Source organism: Ahaetulla prasina, chromosome 2 (assembly GCF_028640845.1).
Source record: "Ahaetulla prasina isolate Xishuangbanna chromosome 2, ASM2864084v1, whole genome shotgun sequence".
Lineage (NCBI taxonomy): Eukaryota > Metazoa > Chordata > Lepidosauria > Squamata > Colubridae > Ahaetulla > Ahaetulla prasina.
The window spans coordinates 116,770,520-116,787,944 of record NC_080540.1 but is presented as its reverse complement, the minus strand read 5'-3'; the positions used below and the strand labels follow the sequence as shown (position 1 = coordinate 116,787,944).

Below are 17,425 nucleotides of genomic sequence, written 5' to 3'. Positions count from 1 at the left end.
CCAAAGCACAAGCGCATGCAAATGCGCACGCACCCAAACCCCCAAAATGCAATGCGTGTGTGGCCCCCCCGTATGCACTCCATGCATGCGCAAGTGGGGGGCTCACACGCATCCCACCCCCGCGCATGCATGGCAGAGATCTGAAGTCCAGCTAGCTGGCAGGAGGCACGCACACATGCACAGCAGAGCTGAACTGGGGCAATAGCTCGCATGCCCATAGAGAGGGTGCTGCATCCCACCTCTGGCACGTGTGCCATAGGTTCACCATCACAGCTATAGAGCATCAGAACGCAAAAGAATTAACAATTTATGTATGTGCTTAACTTTTTCACTAATATTAGCGGGAAGACTAAATTGCAACTTCAGCTAAATACATAATGGTTAATATTTCTTCCCTCATTCTACAAACACTTGTCTAGAATAGTCTAATGCAGGGGTGTCAAACTCGATTTCATTGAGGGTTGTGCTTTATCTTCTTGCTTGGTAATATGTTCTCTTGAAATCAGAAAACTCTATTTCCGATCAAATAGATTCTGCATATTAACCTACCATGATTTCTAACTAAATTTGGCATTTTTAAGATACCCAGGCCTGGAGTTCAAGACAGCACATCCAAGTTTTGAGGTTGCTAAGCACTCAGAATATTTATTGCCCAATTCTTATAAAAAAAAACCCCAAGCCGTCATCACTTCCCACCTCTGACTTCTGTAACCTTCAGTACCAGGTTATGGTTTTGTAAAGGTCAGCTGTTTAATTTTACTCAAGAGAAACTGTGATTTACTCTTGGATTTATAGGAAACTTCTGTATCGCCAGGCTAGTGTACCGTCTTTAGTCGAGAATTAGTTCTGGAGGAAATTCCTTTATTTGGGAGGAAGGATTCAACACTGTAAATCTAAATAGCTATAGGGAAAACTTAAGATGTCATTTACACAGCCTTTTCCTTAAATGTTCCGATATTCCATAATCGCAGTTCTTCCAGATGAGGTTTCCCCCCTCCCCACGCTCTCCTATCTCCCGTCCCCCCGGCATGGAAACTTGTTTCCAAGTCTGATATAAGGAAATCGGGTTGGGCGGCGAGTTCAAAAAGCAAAGATCCCTTCGGGTTCGAGAGAAAAGTTGGGCGCCGACGACCGGAGCAGGGAGGACGAGCGCGTCATCAGCTGGTTCGGAGCTCCACTAGCCAGGCCTTCGGGAGCAGAGCGCTGGAGGCTCGGCTTGGCGGCGCGCTGCGCTCCCCCGGCTCGATCGAGTGCGCTGCTCTCCGCTGAGCTTGCCTAGGCTGACAATGAATGGCTGCTGCTAGTGCTGCTCGGAGGGCGAGGGGAGCAGAGCCCCTCCGTTGAGCGAGATCTTCCCTCCTCCTCGCCCCCCGCCCTACTTTTGCACAGGTGAGAGACCTCCGGCCGCCGCCCCCTCCCCCGTCCCGAAAGGTCTCCTAACTCCGCGTCCCCGCCGCTCGCAGCGCGGAGCCCGCCCGGTCTTCTCCCCCTCCTCCAAACGCAGGGACCCTCCTCCCCCCATTATTCCGGGTCTTTAAACTTTTTTCCCTCCCCTCGCAACAGTCTCCCCGGACTGGCCGGTCTTCTGCCGGAGGCCAAGGGAGCCCGATATCCCGGTTATAACAGCTGCTCCCGGCGCCCATTTTCCCGCTTGGGAAGAGGCCACCGCTTGCTTGCTCCTTTCTCTGCCTTCCTTCGAGAAGGGCCAGTAACCCCTTTTTCCTTCTGCCTCGCCCACGCCGAGAAGATGGGATGCGGCGCGGGGAGCAGGCCGGCCGAAGCTCGCCGCCGCCGTTGCTGCTGGGGCTCTAGGCCGCCTGGTTAGCCTCGACCTCCCCCACCCCCACCGCTTCTAAAAGAAGGGGCACGTTGCGTTCCCGGCCTCACGCGGAGCCCCATAACGCGGTGGAGGCTGTTCCCCCCCCTCCTCCTCCCGCGGCTCTCTCCGCCGGCCTGGACGGTGCGGCTTCACCTCCCAAGTAGGCCCGTCCGAAATTCGCCGGGTTTCCCTACGGGGGCTTTGTCCTCCTTCCTGCCCGTACCCTCCGCAGCCGGCGGTTGAAGGGAGCCGAGCGGAAGGAAAACTTTCGGTGGAGCCCACTTGGCTTTTCTCCAGAAAGGCCCGGCCGGCAAGGTTGGCTTGGAAACCGGGAAGGGGGAGGGGAGATTCGAGAGCTGGGGGGGGGATGCTTCGGCCCTGTTTTAGGAAGGGGCGCCGAAATAACCAGGGTGGGGAGGTTGGCCTCCTTCCCCGTCTTCGGCTCTCTTCGCCTCCCTTCAGCGGGGAGCTTTCGGTGTTAAAACCCCCATTAGTGGAAAAAGGGGGAGACGCGCAACCGAAAGCAGGACTCTGGAAGTTTTCACCAAAGGGCTGGAAATTGGAGTAAAAGCTAAGATTGATGCCGACCCGAAAAGACCGGAGCGGTGCCACTCCGCGATGGCGTTGTTTTTGTTCCTCACCCCCCCCCCGCCCCGAAAACTCAAACCGGGATTCGTAAGATTTACTCCTTTTAAACAAGCGGCTCTGAAGTTGAAGCCTCCGCTTTGCAGTTTCTCACGACATTTTGCAATGGCGATTGGGAGAGATTAAAACCCGCATTTGGGGAAAGATTAGTTTAGGGTTATTTTTTGGCTGGAGATGAGGTGAGGGGTATTTGGCTTATAGTTAGTTCCACGAATGGTGATGAGAGTAGACAATTGCCATTTAAGTTGAGGCTTCTGGAGATGGGACAGTAAGTGTCTCAAATAACATTAAATAATGATTCCCTGCTGTGCTGTCATCGGGTTCAGTCCTTTTCTTGCTTTAACTCCGGTTTGCTCTGTCTACCAACTTTATTGCCATACTATACAATTTTGCCTTGTAAGTAATCCTAGGATTACTTTTTGAATGAAAGGAAGGTCTGTGAAAATAACATGTGGCAATTTGGATTTTGCAGTGAGAAAATTAGACTGTCAAAATTCTTCAATTTTCTCATTATGTCTCTAAAAATTAGTCTGTACTTAGATTACACTAAATGTGCTACATAAATTGGAGTGATGTTGGAATCTGAATCAGTGCTTGGACAGATAATCAAGTTCTGCTCCAAAGACTTTCTTATCAGGCACTTGTAGTTACATATTAGAGCCAGCAGTGCTCATTATATTGTGATGCCAGAACCCAAACCTAGTTCTGTTGAAAATGATCGGATAATAGAATGTATGAATAATAAATCCTATTAAGATGTGGGATTTGGAAGCAAGCATGTGCAGGATTGCAGTGCTGATCCCATGTATTCAAATACTAGTATTTCTGTAGAAAGTCGCTTTGTGGAGTTTGACAGTCCAGGTCATTTTCTGCAGTGTTAGAAGAATATACTTTGTATATTTGAACCCTTTACATTGTTTACTCAGAAAAATTAATATTTGGAATTATAAGCCAGAAACACTAAGTACTTCACCATCCCCCCCCCCCCAAAAAAATGGAGTGTGGAAGCCTAATCATTATTCCATTTCTCCTTTGGGAAAACTGAACCGCATAAAAACTTACTCATTTTAATATGAGTCCAATGAGAAGGTAGGAAAAGTTCAAAGAATGTGGAATTAGTATGGAATAATTATTTAATTTTTAAAATGTAACATATATAGTGAGAAAGATATTTCTTAAGAATTTTCAGTTCTTGTGCTCCTTTTTGCTCCACTAACTTTTCCTGTGGAAGCATCTACTTCACCATTAAAATATTGATGGACTGCGAAATTCTTCATTGAGTTATTATAAACCTAGGTCTGTTAGTAACACTTTTGGCAACTTTGGAAATACAGGGGCCATTCAAATATGGGGGAAGATTTTGCATCCTGTAGTTTAGAAAGCTGGCCTCCTTGTTTAATAATAATCACACTATTTATTTTCACACTTTATTTAGGATTGCAATTTTAAAACAATAGTCTCTAACCTCCCTCCAGTACAGAGAGTTATCTTTCTATAGAAACATAATTCCTTCCAAGTTCATTTCATTTATTCATGATTAATCCAGATTATGGCAAACCTCAGTCACCACCTTATCTGCCCTTATTCATTATTCATTAATTATTTTCCTGAATTGTGGGAATTTACATATTCTTTTTAGAAGAAGTCAATGAAAGTTTGGTTATCTAATTTCATTCACCAAGTCAGTAAGGTTTCAGTTTTCAACTTTAACTAGCATCTATAGTGATATTTGAATGGTCTGATACTTAAGTCTTGGCTTACTGTTTTTAACATTAATTGTCATAGAGAATGTGGGTGTGGAAATATTTATAATGTATAATGAAAACATTTACTGAAGCATATTATAGCTGAATATAGTATTCAACACTGTAAACTCATCTTAATATCATAGAACTGAAAGAGAAGTGGGGTTGGGTCTTTCATATAAGAAGGAAGCAAAACTATTGATAACAATTGTAACTTAGAAGGAATAATTAATACCAACGGTAAATATATAAGAATTGTATAGACATCATGAAAATGGGGAGGGTACTCTTTAGTGTTTTACATTACAAATAATGCTTTACTGATTCAAATTAACACCTTTTTTCACACAGTACATTTTGCAGTTGATTTTGCTTGACAGTAAGAAAGAATGACCAACACTGTATAAATAAGTTAAAAGAAGACTCAGGCAGTTTTATAAATGACAGAAATATCAACATATTGGATAAGATTACTAGGATAAATGTTTAAGGTATTTTGCTAAAAGTGCTTCTAGTTCTAAACTTGCTGGAACCTGCAAAAGGGAACAGGAAATAATTCCATATTAATACATTAACTGAAATTGCTTTCTGTAGTAGATTTGTATTCTGATAGGTCAGCGATACATATGGTATTTTGAGACAGGAGGAATGTAAAAATTGCATATGAAAAAACAGTATTTTTATTTCTCTGGTCATCAGACAAAAAGTTTTCAAGAAAATAAATTGATAGAATTCTGTGTGGGTGAATGAGTGGGCGACAGGAGGAAGATTTCCTTCATGAACAGCAAAAAACCACAAGCTGCTGGAGAAGTAGTGTATTTGATAGACTTTTTAGCATTAGTTACTATATATTTTTATATTTCACAGAGACAAGAGACTGCATATTAGTTCTCAGTTCAATGAGTTCTTATTGTCCTAGTAAGAATTCAAGGTGAATCATTGGACACGATTGTCTCTGCTGTATGAATAAGGTGAGAAAATGGTTGGTAATAATTAAAATTCCTGAGGGCTGGAAGAGGCTTATAAATGCATTTGTTCCCTCTCTACCTTTTCCAGGTACTATTGGGCTCAAAAGAAAAAAGAAAAGAAAAGCAATAGTGGTGTTTTAGGAAAAAATGCCTTATGTAAGATTAATGTCTGGTGAATGTAACAGGCATTTCCTTTATTATCCAGAAATTCAGAAGAATATCTGAAGTGTGGGAAAGACCTGCATAAGGTTTTGTTTTTCTTCATTTTAAGTTATCTCAAGAATCTGCTGGTAGTTGCAATATAACTGCTCCAAATTAATAAATAGTAGCCTCAAGGTCTGCTGGTTGATTATCTTTTCCGATTCTGTGCTTCTCCAACTGATTTGTTGATTGCTCTCTTCATCCAAATATAAAAGGAAATGACAAAGGCCTACTAATTAATTCAATTGCTACTGACTGCAAGGAAGAAATAGAAGCAGAAAATGTTTTAGTTTGTGAAACAGTGGGTCATTGTATTGTCTTCATACAAAAGGGAGATATCATTTTGCTGCTGGGATAGACCTGAGTTGTACTTACAAAACTTGAAACAGGAAGCTCGGCTTTATTAATGACTAAATTAGTTTCCCAGTCTTGGGTGGAGACAGTGTTATGAGGATGAAGGCTGGAGCTCTCATATTACAAAACTAACCACCAACCCTCCTTGTTCTCCTGGACACCATCTATTCTCTGCTTAATGTTGGTTATAAGGAAATGAACTACTTTAATAGCTTCTGAATCTCAGAAGTAGAAGAAATTCTCTCTTCCTTCTGGGCTTTGCTAAAGTTGTTGCCACCATAGAATCACACAACACAACAAGTTTCCAACTTTACACTATTGAGGCTGATTGCATATCTGAGAGAAAACTCAGATTTCAGGAAATGCATAATCCTCAACTATATATGCTGAAAGGATCTGGAAAACCTTTGACAATTTAGGACTGAAGATATTTTTCTCAACAAAAATCTAATCAACATGTAAAGTTCTCCTTGTGATTAAAGTTAGGTCTGGTTAGTTCTTTGTTTACTCAGAAGTAAGCTCCACTGAATTACATTATATTCTCATTGTTAGATTAGACAAGAAATGAATGCCAACTTTCTTTAGCAACAAGAGACCAAGTTTTCCATGCAAAAAGTAACAGGCAAGAACATGGTTGAGAAAATAGTCCCTAATATTTTCTTACAACATTTGTAAGAGATAATAGTCTTCCTATATACGGAGCTAAGCATGAATAAGAGATGGGGCTTACATTCACTCCATGGGATTGTGATTTTTTATTTTACAATCCCAGTTCAGGCTTACAATTATTGAAAGGATTATTCTGCCTGAAAATGACAAAGTTTACAGTCCATTTAGGGCCAGTCCTTTTCTGAGACCCAACTGGGCACTCACGCCATCTAGGTGTATGGTTGCAGACTAATCAGGCTTTTTATTCATAGTAAATTAGATAGCATTTCTCTGAAAGGCTGGTTGTAACTATAATCCTTGATGGTCCTAATTTATGGATGGAGTGTTTGAATGAATAGAGAATTTGTGTCACCTGATATTCTGCTCTTCGATTGTTAGAATCTATGCAACCAACAGCCACAGTGAGTTTTGTAATGTTGCAAAGTGACTAACATTTACCACAAATCTTTTCGTTCTCAGCCAGCAATGCTGTATGATCTCCATAAAAAATACACATATGTTCATATTTGTGTTTCCATCCAAAATACCTCATATGTCATTACATATATTTATCCATAAATACATAAATTAGCCAAACATATTTTTGTCTTGCTCCGTGCTTAATGTTGAACCTTTCCCAAAGCATTCTCTTTGTTTTTCATGCTTTTTTGCTTCTACCATAAACCACTATTACTATATTCAGTAACTAGTCTTAAATTTGTGCAAATATTTCATATTGGTTTTATATGATTTCTATAAATCTATACATCACATTTCACATTCATGCATTTCTCAATGACCCATAATGCCATACCACACTTTCCAAATATTGCTCATTGCATCTCTCAAATCCTTTCAGTCAGAATTCTGCCAAACACTTTTGCAGTCATCATAAAAACTAATTCCTCTATAGTTTTTGCACGTACTCTTGCTATCTTTCCATATGTATAAGAGAACAATAATGACATTCTTTAATACCATCTTCCAAATATATGTTAAACATGTTGCACAGCCACACCCTTGGCAAATCACACTTATTTTTTGACATTTCTTCAGTGATACCATTTGTACCGAAGCTTTATTATTTAGTGTTGTCTCAGTATTTTATGACTTCCTTTCATCGTTTTTTCTCAAACACTTAACATTTATAGCATTCATTATGATTTCTTATGGCTATAATATCACTGCAATTTCTAGACAGACCTCTGAAATACTCTTTCCAACATTCTCATACTTCCATTTCATGCAAATTTATTTCATTGCTTTTAATTGAACTCACAGTTGGACACTCCTTATTTAGCCCTTGTCACCCAATTCCAGAATAATTATTTCAGTCAAAATCATTTTTATTTCTTTGCCTGTCTTAACCTCAACTCTTCCTTTATTTAATTTCTTCTTTTTTGGTGGGAGGGGAGGGAGGCCTTCAAGTTAGTGTTGACTCTTGGAGACTACCTGGACAGGTCCCTACAATTTTCTTGGCAAGATTTCAGAAGTGATTGCCATTGCCTGCTTCTTAGAGCTGACGGAGAATGACTGGTTCAAAATCATTCAGATAACTTCATGTTTAAGACTGGATTTGAACTCACAGTCTTCAGATTTCTAGTCTTAACCACTATACCAGACTGGCTCTCACATATTTAAAGATGCCGTTTTTGCTGTATATCCATTAAACAGTTTCTTTGTTTTTAGTACCAGTTATTCTTTATATGTATTTTCCTCATCCATATCCTATTTAATTTTATTCTACCAGACATCCTTTTTCATATTTCTCATTAGTGTAGCTCCATGTACACTTTGTAACATACATACATTCATTTGACTGCTTCTAATCAGCTTCCATGTCTTTTCTTACATTTGATTTCATTCATTCTGTCTATTTTTCCCCAAGACTTGTACTTTGTTTTCCTTCTGTTATTTTACTTTTACTGTTAGTACTTCTATGTCCGTTGTTTTCAAATCACACTAAAGGTGTTTGTTGTCTCTTACATTCAAAATCTCTCCTTTTATTATTCAGTAATTTTTTCAGTCTTTCAACAAGCATCCAAATCAATCATATTTTGATATATTTCCTTTCCCTTTCTCTTTCATACACAACACATTTTTCCAACTCCATTTTTTTCACATAGCATTTTCCTGCAAGTTCAGGGTCTGCTCCTCTTTGGCAGGAAGGGGAGGGAGAATCAGCCATATGTTGATCCCTTGTTTGCAACAGATACTCACTGACCAGTTTATTGCCTGGGCCTGAAAAAGCCTGACATTATGGTCTGAGAGAGAGTGACTGGCCTCAAGTTACCCAGCTAGCTTTCATGTCTAACATGGAATCATACCTCACAGTCTCTAATGCCTTAACCACTAGACCAAACTGACTCTTTCCACTCCCTTCCATTCCATTTGTTAATTCTTGTTGTTAACCATTTGCTTTTAAATTGCATGTACCAATCTTGCGTAGTTGGAATCATTAGTAGATGGTTTTATCCATATTGTCTTCCAACATACTGACTAGTTAAGTCTTCCACATAATATTCTTTGGTAGTGTAGAAAATGTACGTTAGATTACCATCCTTAGTCATCTCATGCCACATGCAACATTTTCTAACAACGTCAACAGCAGTCAGTTTTGGTCCATTGTGCCCAAAACACATCCAGAGTCTAGTATTAAGATAGGTCTCTGATCTAAAGGCTACTTTGCAAGCCAACATACTGTTGCTCTAAAACCACAGTTGGCATATATTAAATTGATAAGAAAATTCCTTCAGTCTCTGAAATCAATTCAGGTCTGCCACTTTTTTTAACCCTTTTAATTTCCTATAATTAGAAGCATTATAGATATTTTTCTCTCATTTTTCAGTTTGTGTCACTAGTGAAATTAGACCAGGTGGATACCCTATCCTAAACAGGATTGGTATTGTATATATTATTGAACCAATGTACCTACAGCTAAGATGTTTCATGTTGGGCACGTTGTGCTACAAAGCTGACTTGATCTTGATCACTTGCTAGATATCAGTTAATCTCTCAGTAGGTTGTTTAGATAAGAACACAGAAGAAAGTGGGCTCACATTAACAAAACTGGGAGGAAAGAAGAAAGGAAGGAAACATGAAAACATGATACTGTATATCCAGAGAACAGCTGCTCTGTGTAAATTCAGAAAAGACCGATCTAACATTTATAATTTATGGAAGTTTTTGGCATATAGATTATGCAAGGACATTATCTAGGTAATTCTTCCTTTGTGTACTCTTAAATTTTGTTACTTATTTTAAATATTCTCCAGAGTGGAAAGCTGGTGCATGAATCAAATAAATGCATACAATTTCCAGGCTACTCCCTATTCTTGGTTATTTCTGTTGTCTTATCTTGAACCTCAGCTTTTCTTATGAGGCAGATTTTAACCTTCATTATGAATTATTTCACTATCATTTTTTGCTAATGAAACTGCAAAGTTTGGTGGCGACATTCTTGCAAACCAGATTAATTTTGTAAGTCTGCTAGACTCATTGTATATTGGAATAAGAACAAACATCGAGAATGATCTATAGTGATTTTTGTTCTGGGATGATCTATTCTATTGCATTTTGGGTTGGTTTTGCTCAAATGCATAAATTGTTCTTGGTTCCCTAGTTTTGTTATAACTTCCTTTCCGAAAAATGGGTAGTATCAAATGTCTGAGCCAGGTGGCTGGCATGAAGGGTGCAAAAGAGCAGAGGCTTTCTGAGTGACAGTAGAACAAAGGAAGGGAGGGAAGTTTTCTTATATTGATAGGCTATTCTGGATTACTTGTAATTGGGACTACTTGACAGCTGTTGGTCAAGCACTGATAGAAGAATTCTCACCTGAAGTGGAAGCAATGAAATATGCACTTGTCCTAGTATTATTATTATTGGGAATATTTGTCATGCTGACTGGATTTAATATTAACCCATGGATTGATTTAATCATGGTTTGTTGAATAAGTCACAGTGTCTGCATTTATGTTTCAGAATAAATTATGCACAAGAATGAAAGGTTCCCATATAACTAAAATAAAATTGTATAATGTTCATATAACATGTAAACAATAAGTAAGAAACCATACTGGTTTGTTCACACAACGTTCCAAGCAAAAACAGGTCACATTATTATGATGACATGATTCATGATTTTGATTTATTACTTTATTATTTATTGGATTTGTATGCCACCCATCTCATCCAGAGGCAACTCTGGGTGTCTTACAAACATAAACTTTATTTAACTAATGCAGTCTATAATCCTTGTTTAGAAAAATATATGTGATCATTCGGTCATTCTGCAAAAGAAGATCAAGACTTAATGATAATTTGCTATTCCATAGTATTGAGGCTAAGTCCATCTAGAGCTAATTTAGACTTGAGTTAACCTGCCATTCCACAGTATTGAGCTAGGTCAGTCTGGCTCTAATCTAGATGGCATAAGTAAAATTTGCTGGAAGCTCACTTATAGAAGTTTGGAAAAGAAAACCGTTTATAATCTAGGAATAGTAGATCAAAACAAGGGACAACCAGACATGTTAGGACCATATCAGCAAACACTAGTAATAAAAATCAAGGAGCATAGTAAAAAAATGGGACTAAAATAAATATAAACTAATGACAAGAGGTAGAACAACCAGTCTTAGAATTAATAATAACAATCTGAAAGTGGTAGGTAGTTCTCGCCTTTTAGAATCAAAGTAAACAGCCTGTCAAAAATACACCACAAACTAGCACTTCGGTACAGTAGCCATGAAGTCCTTGGAAAAGATATTCAAATGCCATGATATGTCTGTACCTACAAAGATCAAAATCATGTAACCCATAGTGTTCCCCCGATACTTTCTGGAAGTGAAAGCAGGCCTTTGAAGAAACAAGTTGAGAAGAAGACACTTTTGAATTTTGGTTTTGGAGAAGACTCCTGTGTATACTGTGGATAGCCAAGGAAACAAACAAAAGGATCATCAAACAAATCAACCCAGAATTCTCTCTGAGGCACAACTGACTGAGCTCAAATGATCCTACAGACACACTAGGGTAAGACCTAGCTCTTTGGAGAAGGCTATACAGTAGTAGTAGTAGTAGTAGTAGTAGTAATAATAATTATTATTATTATTATTATTATTATTATTATTATTATTATTATTATTATTATTATTATTATTATTATTATTATTATTATTATTATTTAATTTTTATACCACCCTTCTCCCGAAGGACTCAGGGCGGTGAACAGGCAAATAAAATAATACAATATATTACAATAAAACACATTTTAAAAAACTTATTCAAAATAGCCTAAATTTAAAATACCATACAAAATATAAAAAAAAATAAACCCCAATAAAATCCATATTTAAAAACCCTATTTAAGCCAATCCTGCTCGAAAGAATAGATATGTCTTCAGCTCACGGCAAAAAGTCCGGAGGTCAGGAAGTTGTCGAAGTCCTGGGGGAAGCTCGTTCCAGAGGGTAGGTGCGCCCACAGAGAAGGCTCTCCCCCTGGGGGTCGCCAGCCTACACTGTTTGGCTGACGGCACCCTGAGAAGACCCTCTCTATGGGAGCGTACCGGCCGGTGGGAGGCATGTGGTAACAGAAGGCGGTCCCGGTCCTATGCCATGGAGCGCTTTAAAGGTGGTAACCAACACCTTGAAGTGCACTCGGAAAACCACAGGTAGCCAGTGCAGCCTGCGCAGGATCGGTGTTATATGGGAGCCACGAGTGGCTCCCTCTATCACCCGTGCGGCCGCATTCTGAACCAACTGTAGTCTCCGGGTGCACCTCAAGGGGAGCCCCATGTAGAGAGCATTGCAGTAGTCCAGGCGAGAAGTGACGAGGGCGTGAGTGACCGTGCATAAGGCATCCCAGTCTAGAAAGGGGCGCAACTGGCGGACCAGGCGAAGCTAGTAAAAAGCTCTCCTGGAGACAGTCGCCAAGTGTTCTTCAAAAGACAACCGTCCATCCAGGAGAACACCCAGATTGTGCACCCTCTCCATCGGGGCCAATGACTCGCCCCCAACAGTCAGCCGCGGTTGCAGCTGACTGTACCGGGATGCCGGCATCCACAGCCACTCAGTCTTGGAGGGGTTGAGTTTGAGCCTGTTTCTCCCCATCCAGACCCGTACGGCCTCCAAACACCGAGACAGCACTTCGACAGCTTCATTGGGGTGGTCAGGGGTGGAAATGTACAGCTGGGTGTCATCCGCGTACAGTTGGTAACTCACCCCAAAACCACTGATGACCTCACCCAGCGGCTTCATGTAGATGTTGAACAGGAGAGGCGAGAGAACCGACCCCTGTGGCACCCCACAAAGGAGGCGCCTCGAGGTCGATCTCTGCCCCCCTGCCAACACCGTCTGCGATCGGTCGGAGAGATAGGATGAGAACCACCGAAACACGGTGCCTCCCACTCCCAATCCCTCCAACCGTCGCAGCAGGATACCATGGTCGATGGTATCAAAAGCCGCTGAGAGATCTAGGAGAACCAGGGCAGAGGAATAACCCCTATCCCGGGCCCTCCAGAGGTCATCCACCAACGTGACCAAAGCTGTCTCCGTGCTGTACCCGGGTCGGAAGCCGGACTGGAACGGGTCTAGATAGACAGATTCATCCAGGTACTGGGGTAACTGATGTGCCACCACACTCTCAACAACCTTTGCCACGAAGCGAAGGTTGGAGACTGGACAGTAGTTGCCCAAAACAGCTGGGTCCAGGGAAGGCTTCTTGAGGAGGGGCCTCACCACCGCCTCTTTGAAGGCGGTGGGAACAACACCCTCCCTCAAAGAAGCGTTGACAATCCCCTGGAGCCAGCCTCGTGTAACCTCCCGGGTCGCCAGCACCAGCCAGGAGGGATACGGGTCCAATAAACATGTGGTGGCATTCAGCCCCTCAGCAACCTGGTGAAGCAATATGAATGGACTTCACTTATAGTGGTGATGGGGTGCTATTGTAGAAGGCCTGAAGGACCAGGTTAAAGACAGATCATCTTGGATAAAATCTATCTGTATGATACTAACAGTTAGTGATAGGTTGATGGCATGTAATCAATAAAAAAAGCTGTGATTTTATTTTGTGATTCAGTAATTAAAGCCTATTTTTATGAGAATAAATTTTAGCAATTTCAAGATTAGGGTTTTTTTAAATTGGGAAATCAATGCTATAGAGGAAGGATTGATTCTAGTTCCTGGCTACACTGGATACAGAAAGTCTTCACACCCTTGTTAAAATGCCATGTTTCTGAAATATATAAAAAAATCAGATTAAGGTAAATCACCTTAGAATTTTTCCACCTTTAATATAACATTTAAGTTGTACAATTAGAAACAAACTAAAATCTTTTAGGGGAAAAATAACAATATAAACTAGGATAACACGGCTGCCTAAAGATGCACACCCTTAAACTAATACTTTGTTGAAGTACCTTTTAATGTTTATGACAACATTCAGTCTTTCGGAATAGGAGCCTGTCAGCCTGGCATATCTTGCCTTGGGAATCTTTGTCCACCCTTCCTTGCAAAAGCACTCCCAAATCTATCAGATTGCATCTCCTGCCCACAGCCCTCTTCAGGTCACCCCACAGATTTTCAGTTGGATTCAGGCCCAGGCTATGAGTTTTGATTTTGGGCCATTCCAAAACTTAGATCTTCTTCTAGTGAAGACATTATTTTGTTCATTTGGAGGTATGCTTTGGGTCATTGCCGTGTTGAAAGATGAAATTCTTTTCCATCTTCAGCATTTTAGCAGAGGCTTGAAGGTTTTGTGCCAAAATTGACTGATATTTGGAACTTGTCATTAAGCCCCAGTGTTTTCTAGATTAAAATTCTACATATCAAAACAATATAGCTGTGCAGTGATTTGGATTTGATCACCAAAAGTATTTCAGTGATTCTGGGAAAAGATGCAGTTGAGATCCTATATTTGTTTCTGGTAGTATCAGATAGTTTTTGAAGATTATATACAAGTGCCGCATAGCCCTAATGCAAAAAAATTCAAATCCTTTATCTGTTACTGACTGGCTTTACACAGTGCACTAAGTTACAATTTGTCTGAATCATGATTTGTTGAATAAGATGCAATGGCTGCATAAATATAAAATAAGTAAATACTAAACTATAGGCTACAAATCATATGTCTATGTTTGCCAAACTATGTTTGCCATGTTTGCCAAACTGTTTAAGCCACATTCAATTAAATTACATTATTGCTAAACTTTAAATAATGTTAGAATTAGTAATATTTTGAGGTGAAGGCAAGTAATATTTTGAGATGAAGGCAACCTGTGCAGAATAGTGACAGGATTACATGGTTCTGTCTTCTAGATCTAGACAGGTGATATTTGATGCCATTTAACCTTTCTTCAAGGAAAAACAAAGAAAGTCCAGTTCCTTTTGAAAAAGCATCTTTTGGGCAATCTTTCAGCTCATAGTTAGCAAAGAGTAATTTGTCCCTCTTGATATCTTGTGAAATAGTTTCTTCTGAAATGGATGAAAATAATGGAAAAAGAAACTACTGCTTCCCTTAGAAAATTCTGTAATTTGGAGATGGTCCCCAAAGAGAGTACTCCAGATTTTTTAAAAATGCATCTTTGATAATGGCAGCAAAAGCTCCTGCCACAGTTTACTTGAAGAACCTGTTTTTCTTACCTGTATGTCATTTGGAAAGTAGTGGCACCCAAAGTTTTTTGAATTGTGAACTGAATTCAAAGCATCCCATTTTGAGCCTAAAACCATTGTATTAAATTCAGAATAATAGCTTCTTTCATTTGAAAGTGTTGGAATTCAAAATGGGACATTTTGAGGTGTTTTGCATACCCATAATTTTAAATAATACTCCAAATCTTCTAATGTTATATAATTCATGGCTGTTTACTCCATGTATTTCCACAGGTGTCATTATTTACATGGCTGTGCATATGATTCATGGAGAAACAGAGTTATTTGTCTTCAGACTTCAAGCAGTCTAGGGTAGAAACTGAGACATTGTTTTTAAGCCAAAGGCTTTTTCTGTGTATCTTCTTAGACAGCAAAATATTTACTGATTCAATTGGACTCTGAGAGAGCAGTGGATTTACAAGATCAGGGTTAGGGAACCAGGATCAAGAAAATAATTTATAACATATAATCTGTTTTGCAACCTTCCATGTGCATATTTTGACTTCGCACTAATTGTCCTCCACCCAGTTTATCCTTCTTCCCGCAAGAATACAAGTAGTAGCTGAATTGTAGCATCACTTGAAATGCTTAGTCTTCTGGCATAGTGAAAATGCTGTTTAAGCTTAATAAAAACAGATGCAGGAAAGATGGAATGCTTAACTACTTGACTTCATTTTACAATTTTGAGAAAACAATGGCTCAGGTTGAAAGGGACCTCTGCCCCCCCCCAAAAAAAAACACCCAGAATCTCTTTTTATTTAATGGTTTGGTTCTATTACCCAGCTTTTTCCATTGTAATTATATTTGACTCAGCAGAACAATCATCTTTAGCCAGAAAATTTGGTCAGGAAGCGCTCTGAAGGCTATACTGTCTTTTTCTAAGTTTTCATATATGTCCATTAAATAAACTAATATATACAGTTGCAAGAAAAAGTATGTGAACCCCTTGGGATTACGTGGAGTTTTGCATGAATTGGTCATAAAATGTGCTCTGAACATCATCTAAGTCACAACAATAGAAGAACACAGTCTGCTGAACATAATACTACACAAACATTATTTATTTATTTATTTATTTATTTATTTTATTAGATTTTTATACCGCCCTTCTCCCGAAGGACTCAGGGCGGTGTACAGCCAAATAATAAAAACCCCACAATATACACATTAAAACAAAAACTTAAAACCAAGCATATTACATAAATGGCCGAAATTTAAAACAATTTAAAACCTTAAAATTCATAAATAACCCCAATTAAAATTTAATAAAACTTTTAAGCCAGTCCCGCTTGAATAAATAAATGCGTTTTCAGCTCACGGCGAAAGGTCCGAAGATCAGGCAATTGGCGTAAACCAGGGGGAAGTTCGTTCCAAAGAGTAGGAGCTCCAACAGAGAAGGCCCTACCCCAGGGGGCCGCCAGCCGACATTGTTTGGCGGACAGCACCCTGAGAAGACCCTCTCTGTGTGAGCGTATGGGTCGGTGGGAGGCATAAGGTAACAGCAGGTGGTCCCGTAAGTACCCGGGCCCTAAGCCATGGAGCGCTTTAAAGGTGGTAACCAAAATCTTAAAGCGCACCTGAAAGACCACAGGAAGCCAGTGCAGACTGCGCAGGAGTTGTGTTACATGGGAGCAACGAGTGGCTCCCACTATTACCCGCGCAGCTGCATTACCTGCGCAGCTGCATTCTGAACTAGCTGAAGCCTCCGGGTGCACTTCAAGGGCAGCCCCATGTAGAGAGCATTGCAATAATCCAAATGAGAAGTGACAAGAGTGTGAGTGACCGTGCATAAGGCATCCCGGTCAAGGAAGGGGCGCAACTGGCGGACCAAGCATACTTGGTGAAAGGCCCTCCTGGAGACGGCCGCCAAATGATCATCAAAAGACAGCCGCCCATCCAGGAGGACACCCAAGTTGCGCACCCTTTCCTTTGGGGCCAATAACTCGCCCCCAACAGTCAGCCGCGGTTGCAGCTGACTGTACCGGGGTGCCGGCATCCACAGCCACTCCGTCTTGGAGGGATTGAGCTTGAGTCTGTTTCTCCCCATCCAGACCCGTACGGCTTCCAGACACCGGGACAGCACTTCGACAGCTTCGTTGGGGTGGCCCGGGGTGGAGAAGTACAGCTGCGTGTCATCAGCGTACAGATGGTAACTCACCCCGAAGCCACTGATGACCTCACCCAGCGGCTTCATATAGATGTTGAACAGGAGAAGCGAGAGAATCGACCCCTGAGGCACCCCACTAGTAAGGCGCCTCGTGGTCGATCTCTGCCCCCCTGTCAACACCATCTGCGACCGGTCAGAGAGATAGGAGGAGAACCACCGATAAACGGTGCCTCCCACTCCCAAACTCTCCAACCGGTGCAGCAAGATACCATGGTCGATGGTATCAAAAGCCGCT

The 17,425-nt window shown here is 40.7% G+C and overlaps 1 protein-coding gene across 2 annotated transcripts in view; it reads left to right on the top strand.

Annotated features, from left to right (window-relative positions):
* Positions 1-1,165: 1,165 nt before the first annotated feature.
* Positions 1,166-17,425, top strand: part of NACC1 (nucleus accumbens associated 1) — a 38,895-nt gene continuing 22,635 nt past the window's right edge. Inside the window, exons 1-2 of one of the 2 annotated variants that reach the window (XM_058166724.1) lie at positions 1,166-1,389; positions 5,077-5,180. In XM_058166724.1, coding sequence (XP_058022707.1) covers positions 5,172-5,180 — 9 coding nt within the window. In that variant the 5' untranslated portion in view covers positions 1,166-1,389; positions 5,077-5,171. The remainder of the gene's footprint in view (positions 1,390-5,076; positions 5,181-17,425) is intronic. The other variant, XM_058166725.1, reaches the window with a different exon arrangement.